Raw genomic sequence first — 16,219 nt, 5'->3', positions numbered from 1 at the left:
TAAAGGACTAAAGTGCAGTTCAAATGCACAATGTCAATTACAGTGGTTTTGAGCAGTTTAAGAGCCGGAGATGATAGATTTTATTCATTATCTGTAGTGTTCTTGAGATCTGACCAAACTTCCGCTGCAGTCTCTTCCCAGCATCAGTCTAATGATAGGGGCTGGTTTCACATTAAGCTGTGTTCTAATGATGTGTCAGGTTGGGGGGGACTGGGGAAATGGTTAGGGAGCCACTGAATGAAGTCCACACAAATCATCCTTTTTTATTTCATCTGACGGTGATGCTTCAGTGACATATGAAATAATCAGGTGTTACTATATCATTAAGCATCTTTACCATGTCAAAGTACAGAAATATCTGATAAAACTAGGTTCTGTTAGTCACAGCAGTGGCTTATGGGTAGCAAGACATGTCTTCCGTTTATATGTGTGACTACTGAAATTTGAGTTCTATAAACTCCAAAAGGTTTCTAATAATTAATTTAATATATTATTTTGTATCTTTTTTTTTTTTTTGCATGGTGTTATTTACATGTTAGCCCATAACATGTCAAAAAAAATATTTCATTTTTATTACATTGTCTTTTGTTTCCAAACCGTACCCTATTGATACCACCATTTGATGTTGAAGTTGATAGCTATAAATCTCTCAGTGTAGGCTATAGATTTTTTTTCTTTAATTATTAAATTCAATTTAGCATTGTAAGAAATGTTTTTAGTGTGACCCTCAAGTTATACACTCTTATTTTGCTACTTATTTACTTCACATAAGACAGTTTGGAAAAAAAAGTTTATTTCCATGGTTAAGACACAGGGAGATTATCTGAAGGCTGATAGATTTCATTAAGTTGTTTTGTATCTTTCAGCATACCTTCTGATGTTCATTCATGATTTTTGTGCTCTAAAGCCGGGCTCACACTGTGTGGTTTTTTTTTAAGTCCTTTAGGATAGTACTTTTCAGACTGTGCAAACATGATGATCAAGTCACACTGTGGGATCTCTGTGTCATTAATGTCAGACTTACTGCTCTAAGATCAGAGGGTGGAATCTGACAGTTTGATATTACAACATTTTGATTCCATATTAATTCATTTAAAAAAAAATGCAGCTACACTTCAATGTTTTGCAGGTGTTTCAGTTTTAGCTTGAACGCGAGTTATTTCTCGAACAAATTACACATTTATTGTTATGTATTATATGAAATACAGAATATACATATAACTCATGTTTTATGAATGCCAAGATCTGTTGCTTGGCAACAGTAGATCATGGAATGTTGTATTTGCTAATGATCTTACATCTCTGGCTAATTATGACCTCAGCAGGTGAGGAAACGAGTGAGATTGATGCAGAAAGATAGAATAACTTCAAAGAGAACGAGAGGGAAACGTGTATGAGTGTGTTTGGGGGGCAGGCAGTCAATTCTGATTAAATCGTAAGGCTCTGTTACCCAGAGGGAGGGAATATGGTATGATTAAGCAAGGATAGAGAAAAATAACAACTTTTGGTTTAGATATCACTATGGGGCGGCAAAGAGTGAAAAAGAGAGAAAGAAAGGGGATGCTGAGTGGGCAGGAAAACAGACGGCGAGCATCCAATCAGCTGCAGTAAACTCGGCGTCCTTTCGTCCAATGGAGTGTGACGAGTCTCCTCCAGTGAGAGCTAACAGCGCTGGAGTCTTAGTAACAAATGGAGCGTCTCACAGGTAACAAAACGCTGCTTGAGCTCTCTTTTCCTCGACGGAAACGGCTATGAGGTGTATCTTGTGCAAAATCTGCTACTTACTAAGCAAACTGAGAGGAGAACTAACGTGTATACGCTCGCCAGCCGTCTGGCCAAAATCCCATAGTATTCAGGCGTCAGACGTAAGATATGAGACGTCAGACGTCACGGTCACGTGTTGGAGCTGCGCTCAAACTGCGCGGCGGCGTGGCGGCGGCGTAGCAAAAAAATGATTTTTTTTAACTTTGCGTCTGGATAACGTACGTGTGGATAAGCGTCTGGATAACGTACGCGTAGATAAGCGTCTGGATAAGCGTCTGGATAACGTACGCGTAGATAAGCGTCTGGATAAGCGTCTGGATAACGTACGCGTAGATAAGCGTCTGGATAAGCGTCTGGATAACGTACGCATGGATGACGTACGTGTGAATAAGTACATTAGTAATAATTTGGCGTTGTCCTATTTTGCTCTAAGTAAGGCTTTAAGGTAATAATCATGATAACAGCACCTAAAGTACACATCTGTCTCCTCAGTGGAATAGTCTGGGTCCAGGATATGCAGGTGCATATGAGCCCTGGCAGTTTTGGGACATAGCTGGGGGAGAACTTCTAATTAAAACAAGGGAACGAATAGAGCCATGAATGGGCCCGGCCTTTATCCAACAGCTTGTGTGAATTCTTTGCCCGAGTCGACTGGATACCGTGACTTTCTCTCTCTCTCTCTCTTCCCTATTACACAGCTATTAAAATAGTTCACTTTTGATTTTTAATAGAAAAGTTGTCATTTCTATTTGTTTCTTTATTAAGTTAATTTTGAAATATGTTTGGAAAATTTTGCGTTTGGTAAATTCGAGTTTTTTTTTTTTAAAGGAACGAGCAAGCTGCAGCTCGTTCAGACAGTAAGTTGAGCATTAGATGTTTGATCAATTTATCCTTCTCAAACCAACAAGACTTGCCTAAAATAAACAGACATAATAGGCCTACACTTCATGCATTTCACAGTAGGCCTATTAATTTAAACATTTAACTTAGGAAAATGAGCACAGGCGCATATCCAATCGTTTGTGCGGAGAGTGAGCGCTTTGCAGGACATGGAGGAGCCAGCTTGCTTTTTTGTTTTAATGACAGTAAAAAATTAAAAATGCGCCGTCATTTTTGCTCATAAAGATAAGAGTATGCATCATTTGGAACTCCAAAGGGTCTACTTGTACATGTGTGCACTCACAATATCAACAAAACCTTATGCTTTTGTAAAATAAGGAAAACAAACAGGATGCGATTTCTTCTTGGTCTTTAGCAGGAGCGCTTCCCTGACATGATAAATATATCTATAGAATGCTTTTTGCGTTTTAAATTACTATTTTAAAACGTAATAATTCAAATCGAAAACAAAATCTCTTTCATCATGTAATTCTAAAGATGCATTTCTCTATAAAGGCATGTACAATGAGGAGATGGCAAGTCAGGTTCGTCAAATTCATTTTTGCAACATTGACTCTGAAGACATTATTTTATTATTAGATAATACAAATATATCGCCACTGGTTTTACATTTTTCGTTTTTTTTTTCGCTGTGCCAAAATTGTGTTTTCATTCAGCAGCCTAAGGCAGCATTTTGTGCCACGTTCAAAAATAACTGAATAAATAAGATTAACGTCATAATTTAAGAATAAAGTCAAGCTTACGATAATAAAATTATGTTATATTGTGAAGTTAAAAAAAGTCTGTGGCATCGATCATTCTTTTAACTTTTTTTTAACTAACTCTGATCGATTCACGAGACATTCGTTTGTATTAAACTGTTCTGGGTCGGGTTTCCCGTTAACGATTGATCTTATCGCTTAAGAGCGTTTTCTACGAGTAATTTTACGATCGTTCGTTATTGTTTCACGTGCATTTCCCAAATATGCACGTAAAGCAATCTCACGTAGCCGTGCTTTAAGTGTTACTTAGGAGTTGCTATCCGTTTGTCAAGTGCTGAAATCTCACCTTAGAATGGCTCAACAGTAGTGCACGATTGCTTATTGATGTTAACCTAATGCTGCGTTCCAGACAGACAACTTGGATATAATAATTATAATTAATTATAATACAGTACACTATTATATTATAGTGTATTATACTTTACATAATCATATATAATTTACTTTATATACAGTATAGAGACAGAGAGAGAGAGAGAGAGAGAGAGAGAGAGAGAGAGAGAGAGACGTTATTGGTTTTATGAACTTCAGCAAGTCCCCCCCCCCCAGTCTTTGAAGCATTTCCCACATTATTTCTTTTATTCGTTTTTTTTATTATTATTTTCAGTCATTTAATTTAGATGTGCTTCTATTTTTTCCTCCCCCTTTTAATTAATTAATTTCTAAATGTCTAAAAAAATGAGCAGAAAAGAATACACGTCACACCGCTGTTTATCAATTTGCACTGGCTTCCAATTGCTGCTCACATAAAATTGAAGGCATTGATGTTTGCCTACAAAACTACCACTGGCTCTGCACCCATTTACCTAAATTTGTTACTTCAGACTTATGTGCCCTCTAGAAGCTTGCGTTCTGCAAGTGAACGTAGCTTGATTGTGCCATCCCAAAGAAACACAAAGTCACTTTATTGGACTTTTAAATTAAACGTTCCCTCCTGGTGGAATGACCTGCTCAACTCAATCCCAGCAGCTGAGTCCTTAGCCATCTTCAAGAATCGTCTTAAAATCCATCTCTTCCATCTTATCTTTTCATGTATTATGCAATAATATGTATGTATGTATAAAGATATAAAGACCTCTAACACTACCTCTAACACTTCTTTTTATTTATTATATCATTTAAAAACCTATGCTACATAGCTATACTTTGTTAACCTAACTGAGTTATAGCACTTATCATTGCTCTTTTGTTGTTTTTGATTGCTTCCACTGTCCTCGTTTGTAAGTCGCTTTGGATAAAAGCGTCTGCTAAATGAATAATGTAAATGTAAATATAATCATATTTCGCTTGAATCAAGTTAAAGGTGTAATCTGCTGATTGTCCTGCAGGTAACCGCATAAATCTGTTTTCTTAAATACACTTAGGGCTTAACTATTACTCCAGAGCACCCGTAGATCGATGATTTTCAAGTGCTACTTAAGTTACGATGCTTTTGGGAAACAGACCGTGATATTAAGATCAGTAGTATGATCGTTTTTTATGAACTTCTTAGGCTTACGATGCTTTTGGGAAACAGACCGTGATATTAAGATCAGTAGTATGATCGTTTTTTATGAACTTCTTAGGCTTACGATGCTTTTGGGAAACAGACCGTGATATTAAGATCAGTAGTATGATCGTTTTTATGAACTTCTTAGGCTTACGAAGCTTTTGGGAAACTCAGCCCAGTTTTTTTTCAACATTCATTCAAATAGTAATGTTTATTTCGTGCTGCAAATATTGAAGAGGAAAATATAATTGATTCATATGCAGTTACCAAATTATCTCACTAAATTAAGCATAAAAAGCTTTAAAAAAGACGTTTATTGTTGGTACGTAGTTTTTTGCATATATGTCCGGAACTGACTCGCTATGACAGACTCCCTGTGATCATAAGGCTTCAGTAGACATCAACACAAAAGTAGGCTACTATATAGTACCGACTTATTTTAATAGACATAATACTTGAAAATGAAAATGTGTCAAAACATTTTTAAAAAATTTCAAATAGGCATATATAAACGTATTAATTAATTATCAATATATAGGCTATTAATTTGAACATGTAGAGTAGCCTACAAGAAACTGCTCTTGTAATAAGGAACTGGTGCTCTGCATTTAACCCATCCAAGTGCACACACACAGCAGTGAGAAGTGAACACACACCCGGAGCAGTGGGCAGCTACAGATCCAGCGCTGGGGAGCAACTGGGGTTTCAGTGCCAGGGTACTGAGTTCAGGGTACTGAGGGTGGAAGAGAGCGCTGTTCATTCACTCACTCCCACCTACAACTCCTGCCAGCACCGAGACTTGAACCGGATACTTTCTTGTAAGTAGTCCAAGTCTCTAACCATTAGGCCACAAACTTGTGCAAACTTCTATGTCAAAATCAAATTCTCCAGTCAAAAACCCTTACATGATCTATCAATATCAAACTTTGGCCTCAGATGACAAAACCTACAGTACAAATACACACACTACAATTGTTTAGCTTCCTTAAATATAATAAGTTATCTTTACTTAGTTGTTATACTTACTAGGTTTTATTAAGTTACACAATTTGCTAATTTTAAGGCGAATAGAACAACATGCTGCAATGAGTAATTCTTAAAATATTCAAGTAGCTACAACAAAACAGATGACATTAATTCACCAGTGAGAGGCAGCAGTGCGCTAATGTGCAACAGGAACAAAACAACAGAAGAAGAAATAAGGACCGTGAGCATGCGCAGCAAGCAAAGTTTTGAAGCTGCGTCGAATTTGCTTAAACTAAAAAGTAGAAATACTGTTTACATTTCACCTCTGGACAAAGAATGATTGATTACTTCTACACAATAATAATAAGGTAAGTAAAAAAAAATAGTGTGTGGATGTATCTTTCTGTGTGCTGCTAATTTGAACTGACTAACATTTTCTCCTTGTCAGCACCAGTGTTAGCAACAGGGAGCAACGATCTTTGCTATTCTGCTATTAGAACAAAAACTATAGAAATACACAACTTGTGGCACATTTGGGTAAAGGTAAAAACTTTTAAAGACTTTTTTTTTATTTCATTTCTCAAATTGAAAAATGTTTTACTAGTTAAAAATGAAAGCATGTAAATTCCGAAAAACAATTCAAGAACATGCAAGAAGTCGTCAATATGATCTTTATGTGCCACTTATAGTATTAATTGTTAACAGTAATCGTTTGCAAAATTTCCTCTATAATTTTATAACACTTGTGAGGCTTTGGCCACTTTTTAGGTTAAAGTCATTTTTCAGTTTACAAATGTATTTTCATCATTTTAATACAATCATAGTCATTGCGTAACCAGACTAAAAGGTTTAAACTGAATGAGCTCGTTATTTTGCAGTAATTAATTCTTTGCTGTGTTAAAAAACACAGAGTACTGTAACAGAAGAAATGCTGCCTTTGAATTGGTTTTATTACTGATGCCTCAAATAGAGATGTATAGAAAATTTATTTCTATTGTTAAAAATGCAAATATCAAGAAATGAATGTGTCCTTGTTCTACAATTCACAACATTAGTGGAACTTGATTTAATATGAAGAATTATTTTTCATATTTACGAAAAAAGCTTGTGTCATCTGTCTTCTCTGAGCAGCGCTCTTGTGATCACCGGTCTCAGTATAATAAAGGTGAGATATTTCAACAGCAGTAGAGCCGTTTTTGACTCAATCATGTGCTATGTTTTATTTGCAATTTCAAATAATTTATTGCAGATCCAGAATACCTGTAACCATATTTCCGTATTTGTAACTGTGTTTCTTTTCACATATCTAAGAGTACACTTCACATCCTAGAACCCATAAAATGTATGATGCTACCTTAAATGTTTAATAGTTTTATTATATTTATTAATAATATTTAAAATAAACAGCGCTTATTGACTTCAATGACTTCTTTATTGACACTTAGAAAAGATTTGACAGAACTACATACCCATCTGAGGCCTACCTGTTTTAATTCATGATCCCCCCGGATACTTCTACAACTAACCTGCTTGGTAAATTCTCATAGTTAGTAACACCATTTTAGAAAAAAAATGCCTGTGTATTTGCTGGTATATTACTGAGATACCTTTATAAAGATTAATGTTGATTACATACCTAGTTCAATCAAAAATGAAAAACGTGCCATTTAATCTCCCTCCTGTCAATCTATTCCATAAAAAAACTGTGCATCTTCCTGACACGGATGAAGATATTTAACCCAAATCTCTGACACCCAAGAAACCATCAAATCAATCCATTTGAATGGAGCCGATTAATTTACTTTTTGGGCCAAACTGTTCAATGAATTGTAAGGAGAAGTTTCAGTTATATTTCGACTTGAACTCTGTTAGGCATGGACTGGTGAACTGTTCTTGATCCAGAACTCTTATCTGAACACACTGAACGTGCTGTAGAAAGCCTAGATGGTAGTCACTGCTCAGGGTTGGTCATTTGTTTTTGCCTAGCCACCAGTTTCTCTGCAGCTGGGCAACATGCTATTTGAGTTAAGTAAACTAGGTAATACTAAAATTAAAAATAAATATTTAATCTTTCGTAACGTGGGTGCTTTTTACATCAGGTTCGATATCTTAACTATTGCATTACTAAGGCAATGACTGACACATTTATGTTGCATTCAAAAGAGCTCTGTTAACACCCTAACAGTGAAAAATTAAACCATATCCGTATTAGCACAGAATGGAATGGTTAAGCATTGAGAATTAAGAATGGTTTGGCCTGACAGTGGAAAAGAGGCTCAAATCTTTGAAAGAGACGTAATTGCTATATTATCAAGTGTCTAATATTTTGGGTAAATAGACATTCAGTTAAAGGACAGAAATTTATTTAGCTGAAAATGTCTTTATTTGTGTTCTGAAAATAACTTAAAGTCATGGGTGAGTAAATGATGACATGAATTTCAAGTTTGGGTGAACTAACCCAATGTTATGGCAGTGTAGGCAAGACAGAAAACACTGAAAACTGATCATCCACATTTCCATGCTAATATTGTTTTTATTTGGTTTTATACAGGTGTCTGATGCTGATGCAGTCTGGGCACTAGTATCTGTTGGCTTGCTGACTATCACTGACGATGAAGTACTTCTCCAAATCTTGACCCAGTGTCTTCTGCCATCATTGTTCAGGGTAGTACTGCAAAGAATAGTCTCCAGGGTCTGCCTCCAACATTTGCTTCCCGACCACCATGTGCTACGCTTGCATCACTACATGTGGGTTACCCTGATACTGTGAAGAAAACCTACAATATGATGCTTGACTTGGGACAGAAAAAAAAAACATTGGCAACTTGTGTGGCCAACTCATTGCCGTATTTAAAATCATTGTACTGCTACCTCCATTGTTTAACATAACTAAAAGCAGATTGTTTTTGCTTTGTTTCAAAATTTTTGTAATACGAGTTAAAACTACATTGAAAAAAATATATCATCTTTAACTTTGAACTGTCACTACATTTGATTTAGGGTAATTATGTGTGTGAAGAATAGAACATTGTTGTCATGAATTTGTAATAGATTTTTGAAGTATTTAAGTTACTAGAGTAATGGTAACTTTTTTTTTTAAAGGCAATTGGTCAAAACTAGATTTCTGTTCAAGTAAATACAACTTAGAAATTCCAAGTTGCAGGAAATGTTACTTGATTTAGCTAAATTTAAATGAGTTGTTTGAAATACGTACATAGTATAATGTACTTAATTTAGTTGTTGGAAATAGTAATTCTGAGTTACACGTTTACAACACTTATAAATAAACCTTTGTTAGTACAAATTACTATTCTTATTTCACTTTACTTGTTTTTTTTTAAGGTTTACTCATTATAATTTACAGTGCAGACAAGCACATGCCCAGTGCACACTAGTGAGATAAATTCAAAACACTGTAATTGTAATAAAGTACTGTAACTATACTGTACTACACTGTGTGATTCTTTCAGCTCTCTCTCCAGTGCTAGGATGCATTTTTAAAGCAGTCACCTGTGCTACTGAATGCTTGCTTATGGATAATTGTGTGTTATTTGAGTTCATACTGTGACAATAGAGTTAACTATTTGATGTGTTTGTGTTTTATGACTGATACTTTGGAGAAATCATAAAAAAATTGTAATGTGTGTATATATGAATATTATAGAATATTATAATTTCTAAACTACTAAATTATTAAAACATTACATGATTGAAGTGTTTACTCATGGCCCATGGTCCATTGTTAATTTCGAATTTGGCCTTTGGATTTAACTATTAGTGCATTAAGACATTTTTCAATTTATGTTTTCTGGTGGACAAAACACTTGAACCTATACAAATGTTGTGTTTTTGGTTTATACTGTCCTTATCTTGGTGCCATTAGTTATATATGATGCTTACAAGAAAGCTGTGAATTGGTTGTTCCTGGTTGTTGTTTTACATGTGCACTTCTAAATAACATTGTAAGTTCATTGATTAGATATACTGCAGTTTAATTTTAATTTTACTCATCATATTTTCGTCAGCATCCTGAAGATTATGAAATATGTGGGGATTTGGAGGAGCTAATTGTTATAACATGCAGGTTTTTCTTTCTTTTTGCTCCCAACAAAAAAAAAGGAAAAAAAAAACACTTAACTACAGCACTTAAGGCATTTGACAAAATCACACACACAAATGGAAAAAAAAAGATATTAAAAAGGACAAGGCGCTTGACGTCACGTAGCTTCTCACGCGAGAAGGGGGGCGACGAAAGTGTCGCGCTTCTTATCACACGTCTTTGGTCACGGCAAGGTACGCGACGATCGACACGATGATTGCTTAGTTTGCAAATCAAATGCATAAACCACACCCCATAAACGGCAGCACAAACAGAAAATGACTAGCGCTTCGCACCTCGACAGAAAACAACTGCAGCAGCCGTGCGCAAATATGAAGAAGCACCAACACGAGGACGGGAACTCTGACAGCGATGCAGAGCTGGAATCTTCTGCTCCATCTACGACGAATGTCCATCCTTCTTCTTCTTCTTCCAACTTCCTCCTTCCCTCGTCTTCTCAGCGGAGATCCATCTCCATGGGAGACTTTCGGAGAGTCCCTGCAGGACAGACGTGCTCCGAGCCGCCCTCTGCAGCTGCCACGGCGCCCTCGTCCAAGCTGGTCACCCCCAGCTCAAGTATGGAGTTCGAGGCAGCTCGTCGGCGCCTCCTGGAGGTGGAAGAGCGCCAGCGCGTCATCAGGGAGATGGAGAGGCGACTGGAGGAGCTCAGGGAGGTGTTTGTGCGCTCCGAGCAGGAGGCGGTGGAACACGGGGAGCTAGTGGCCCGCATCACCGCTGCCGCCCAGCAGGGAGAACTATATGTGGCGGAGAACGGACAGCGGCTGAAAAAGGGATTGCGGTTCAAACGGCACAGGCCCACCATTGTCTTCTCCTCCATGCTGGGATTGAGAACGTGCCTCCCTTGGCCTGTCAAACTCAAATAACGAAACATCCGCTGCAAGACAGCATCGTCGGCTTCTAATTTTGTACTCGCTATTAGTCAGGAAATGCTGAAACCTTTGTTATGTTTGCATATATTGTTAACTGAGATCTTAGATGGTGCTTCATTTGAGCCAACTGAAGTAGCGCAGGCCTCGTATTTGCTGCTTGAACAACCCACTGGGCATTTTCTGTAATGTGTGAGAACTTTGTTGATGGTTGGAGCTCTGCACATGTGTCACACTTTCATGAACCTGAGGTTTTGCTTGGTGTGCGTGTAAACGTGTGAATGTCAGGAGACTATTCTTCCAGTCAGTCAGGTTTCCTGTGACTGGTCGAAAACGAAAAGCATTGTTCTTTATTGCAGGAAGGTGTGCAGAAACGGAGGGTTTAGGCCTTTCATGCCAAGAACGTTAACTATAACAAACTACATTAGTGTCCACGCCAGTGTACAATAACATTCCGGTTGTTATAAGCATGCATTACAGTTGTCTGCCATTGTGAATGCTCAACTCTATAATGTCAGGTGGATTCTGATTGGCTATCAAAGATTTGATCATTCATCAGCTAGAATGTGATTCCAGTAATATTGTTCCTATGTGACGGTATCGTTACATTTGTAGTATGGACCATTCTGATCAAATTAGAGTTTTATAGTTAGAGTTCTCGCTATAGTTATCCTTGGTGTGAATGACAGATGGATTGTATGATTTGTGCACATATACTGGGGACAGGTGCACACATGCGCTCTGGTCCTCTTGAGTTCTCCAGTTTACGTCTGGGGTGCCAAGTGAGCATGTGTGGATGGAAAAGAGAAGTGGCGATTTATCTCTCTCTCTGATCCAAAACTACAGCTCGTGAATGACAGGCAGAGGACATTTTGAGATTCTTACTGTATGATTTCATTCACTGAAGACCTCTAGTTAGTTTGTGTGCACTACTAATATTGCCTTTAAATATGCAGTTGATATATGTAAGCGTATGACTGTGTCCGAAATGTAAGTCCCGGTCAGTCAATGACCTCACAGGCAGAATGAAGGCTTTCAAACCAGCTTTTAAAGCTTTACTGTCATGTGGAATGACCTAGAACTAATTCTTGTGAGAGATGACCAGACAAATATTTAATGACTACAAATGCCTGATTCTCTCCAGAATTAATATGTTATGAATGTACAGTCATAAATTATCAGCTGCTCCATCAGATACCATTTTCAGTCTTTCCAGCACTCGATGAACCACACACAAATAATGGAAAAATCACAGGATGTTATGCTAACATCTGACGTCGTCCTACCTCCGTATTTTTTCAGGTTTCAGGCACAGCCAATAACACTCATTTGATACTGAATGGAAATGGGCTATGAAGTGTATCACATGCAGGTTGATTATTCAGTGCAAACTGCTCTCATGGAAACTTTCTGTCTCTGTGTTTTCGCTCTCTCTCTTTGAGCAAATGGCTCTAGCTCAGCCTTGTTTGAGAGGAGTGCGTTTGGGGACTTCAGCAAAACACAGGAGACTGCTATTCTTGGCTTGAACCGGTTAAGTCCAGATGATTCTGGGCTAGGTAGAGCAAGAAAGATGGTGTGATGCTGGCTATTTCTGCTGTACTGCAGGGTAAGTCAGCAGGACAGTGCATCACTACTGAGAATGTAGCCTGCACCTGGCATCTTTCCTCATTGTGTAAGCAGACAGTTGCTCTACTCGCTGCATCATATTGAGAAAAAAAAAACATTATTATTGCATCATACTTTTAAACTACTACTACTATTACAACTACTACTAATGATTATTATTAATACAAATAATAATATTAATAATTACATTTAATGAGTACAAGTTATTATAGCAGTAGTCCAAACATTTAGCATTAACTTTGCTCTGTATTATCAGATTATGTTCTACCAAAATTTGAAAGTTTTTAATAAGATTTTAAACATCTATTTACTCTTATGTAACATTAATTATTCAATTGAAACGCTATTATTACAATCATTGCCTACACATAGAATGTCTTTTGAAAGGGTTCCTATATAAATATTACTGCACGCGTGATGCTTTTTGTTTTTGCAGCTCTGTGTGTCGACATTAGATTTGCATCATTTGACGGGGCAGGTTGCCTGAAGACCACAGTCTTTATTCATTTCGATTGATCAGGCATAAAGCAAACACAATAGAAGTGACTGAATCTCAGTTAAAGGGCTACCTTCATTTCTTTAATGAAATAAGTTTTCGGTTTCCTTTAATGGTTGTGCCGATCTCCCTCATTTTAGGAGGGATTTGATTTAGGCAGATTTAGGACATGCTGCTGTAGAGTGTTCTTGAGCGACAAATCAACTGCAAACCAAACTATGTTGTTGAGATGACAGCCTTGTGTGAAGATGTATCAGTTTTGGAATAAAATAATTAATCCTCTAAAAACATTTTCCACAGTAACCACAGTTTCTGCTCAAATATCTTGATTTGTAAAATTAAAATGTTACAACTGTAAAACCACAACAAGAGTGTAGTAAGGTTTCAAAAGATGATATTTATTACACGGATCTCTGGAGTGATTCTGATTGGTCAGCTGTGGTATTCAGTACTCTGATATATGATAATATAGAGTTCCCACCCACTTTTTCAGCCACAATCCAAACCTACTGTACACTATGAGGTGTATCACAAAATTACAAACTTTGAAGCAAAAAAGTAAAAATTGGACAAAAAGAAAAAAGTACAAAACTGTGTACTTAACGGTTTTAACTACAGTCCCGTAAAGTATTGTGAATGACAATACAATTACAAATTATGTGGATATATAAATGATAGATTTAAAGATGTTGATTTTATATAGAATTTATTTGCTGTTTATTGCGAATAATGCATATTAGGCTATATTCAGATTTAAGAACATAGGGAAACTAGATTTATTTGCAGTGCTTCATGGGAATGGCCAGGTGCTGAAGTGTTCTCTTGGCATGAATTGCTTCTTGCAGTTATGTGATTGGTAAAGATTTATTTGCAGAATCTTTGGTAATGTAGTTTTTCACCAGAAATCTCACTGGCATTTTCAACAAAAGCATAAACCATCAATGAACAACTTTGTAGCTCACAGTAGTTTTACAATTTATCTTTCAAAATGACTCCCCTGCAGAGAAAAGCAATGGGGTTTTTACTTCTGGAACCTGACTGCTGCACATCAAGGCCATGGATTATCAGGTAGCATGCTACATTTTTAAAGAGAATCTTGGTTGTAGAAATCCAGCGATGCTACCCTGTTGAACGGTTTCTCGTTGGTATTCGTGATTTGTAGGCTACATTTTCTCAGAAGCTAGAGTTAAATATTCATTGAATGCCTTATCTCCTTTACTGTACATATGTAATACATTCACGCTGTGAGGTTTAAAGACACCTCGGCTGGAGACTCCCTCAAACTGATTTTTGCACTGCACCTTTTATGAGTTTTGCTATGACAACTACTTAAAAAAAAAAAAAAAAAAAAAAAAACTTTCCCAAAGATATCCCTGGGCCCACTTGCAGGGTGAATGTAAGGTCTGTTCATGTGAACCATTATGATGCCATATCCTAAAGGTTTCATCGTGTAACACTAATATTTGTAAACCGTTTTGTTGAATATTCTGCTTTTGTTGTCACATTATGTAGTTTAGCCGATTCATTTTCTTTTCTCAACTGTAAAATAACTTCTGCAAGCTAATGCAATCTTGATGCTCAACAACTATTTACACCAGCTTTTATTGTTAGTGACAATATAAGAGAATCTTTTTGGATAAAATACATTGAATGGGGTTCACAAACTCTTTAAACATAACTTTTGCCTTTGTGTCTGTTTCTGTTTGAACACTGTTGAAATTGAATAAGAATGTATTCTATTGAATTGATGTGTTTTTATGTAAACATATCTATTTTCAAAGTTTTATTCACAATCTTCAAATGACCTATTCTTTAATTAGTGATTTCATCATGTGTTTCACAGAACAAGATTTGACATTTAAAAACCTCTGACTCTTGTCTGACACTGAAATTATGTATTTTCATATATTCTCTTTATGCTGATGTAGTCACTGGATTTTTACTACATTGCTTGCGTAGTTTGCTGAACAAAAAAGACAGTTGGAAATTAAATCAGTTTCACATGCTTCTGCATATTTATCAATGCTTTATTGAATATTAGAATTGTTTTTGCTGACCTTTTTTAATGAACCTATTTGCCTATCAAAATCCTGATCTTATGCCAAAGAGAGAAACTAATATGCCTCTATCTAATTTAAACAGTGAGTCTCTCAGCCGAATTTGATAGGACAACATGACCTGAAGAAACACTTGATCCAGCACAGCTCTGAATCATTTCTGCTGAAATCAGTACCAACACCCTCCTCTCTTTCCCTGCGCCATCTGGCAATCTGACACACATCAGCATTAGAGGAAGCACAGACGGCTAATGTCACCCCATCTGACAAACATTTATAGACGCAAAGGTCAAATGCTTACTTGGATTAAAATCGATTTTAAATTGATTGCCTATGTGTCTCACAGTAGAAAAGAAACCTGGAAAAGCTCATGATATTAGTGTCGTGTCTCTCTCACTCTGACCACATTCAGAGACTAAACCCCTTAACTTCATTTATCTGCAAAAATAACAGTAAAAAAAAATACATTAAAAAAACATCCTTAAAATATTAAGGATTGGCAATAATTATTAAAAAAAATTTAAATTGTATAAGAGATTATAGGCAACCAATAGTTGTAACCTCTTTTGCAATTTATACAAAGATTAGTAAAGCACTCATGTTACTGTTAGCATAACATGAGGCCTTGTGCAATATTATTAACCTCTAATGAAAAAAGCAGTCAAGGCCTAATGGTTAGAGATTTGGACATGTAACCCAAAGCTCATGGGTTCGAGTCTCAGTAGGGATTTTAGGTGTGGGAGAGAATCTCCAGTACTTTATTCCACCTTCATGACTGACACATATAAGGCTCCCCGGGACCCGGGTGCCTCAACAAAAATGGCTGCCCACTGCTCTGGGTGTGTGTGTACTGCTGTGAGCGTGCACTTGGATGGGTTAAATGCACGACACAAATGGGACACCATACATGTCACGTCTATTTCTCTTTTCTATGACATTACAATAGCCCTGATCAAATGGCTGGGTTGAGTAAAAAGCTTACCTTGGTTATTCTCCAAGTCCTGAGATATATCAAAGTATATCCAAGTCATGTAACTGGTCAAAAAAATTTCCACCGTATTTCCTTGGATATGCATTCTTAAGGTGAATGTATTATGCAAAGAACAATTCAAATGAAATTAGATAGGATCAAGTCAATAAATCTAACTAAATAAGAACAGAAAACTTGTGGGAA

General features: G+C 36.7%; 1 protein-coding gene and 1 long non-coding RNA gene across 2 annotated transcripts; both read left to right on the top strand.

Annotated features, from left to right (window-relative positions):
- Window positions 1-7,051: 7,051 nt before the first annotated feature.
- Window positions 7,052-9,328, top strand: LOC127933453 (uncharacterized). Its single transcript, XR_008147512.1, has 2 exons — window positions 7,052-7,413; window positions 8,432-9,328. It is a non-coding gene; the product is annotated as an uncharacterized LOC127933453 (long non-coding RNA).
- Window positions 9,329-10,169: 841 nt separating this feature from the next.
- Window positions 10,170-14,736, top strand: LOC127933452 (uncharacterized). Its single transcript, XM_052530466.1, has one exon. It carries the CDS (start codon window positions 10,258-10,260, stop codon window positions 10,861-10,863), a length of 606 nt encoding a protein of 201 aa, XP_052386426.1. The 5' UTR covers window positions 10,170-10,257; the 3' UTR covers window positions 10,864-14,736.
- The last annotated feature ends 1,483 nt before the right edge of the window (window positions 14,737-16,219 follow it).

This window comes from Carassius gibelio, chromosome A17, assembly GCF_023724105.1.
Source record: "Carassius gibelio isolate Cgi1373 ecotype wild population from Czech Republic chromosome A17, carGib1.2-hapl.c, whole genome shotgun sequence".
Taxonomy (NCBI): domain Eukaryota; kingdom Metazoa; phylum Chordata; class Actinopteri; order Cypriniformes; family Cyprinidae; genus Carassius; species Carassius gibelio.
Note: the sequence above shows the minus strand (reverse complement) of the source record. Positions and strands in the feature narration are given on the sequence as shown.

Excerpts from the sequence above, each read along its gene's own strand:
- LOC127933452 (XM_052530466.1), top strand. The coding sequence starts at position 10,258 with ATGACTAGCGCTTCGCACCTCGACAGAAAACAACTGCAGCAGCCGTGC.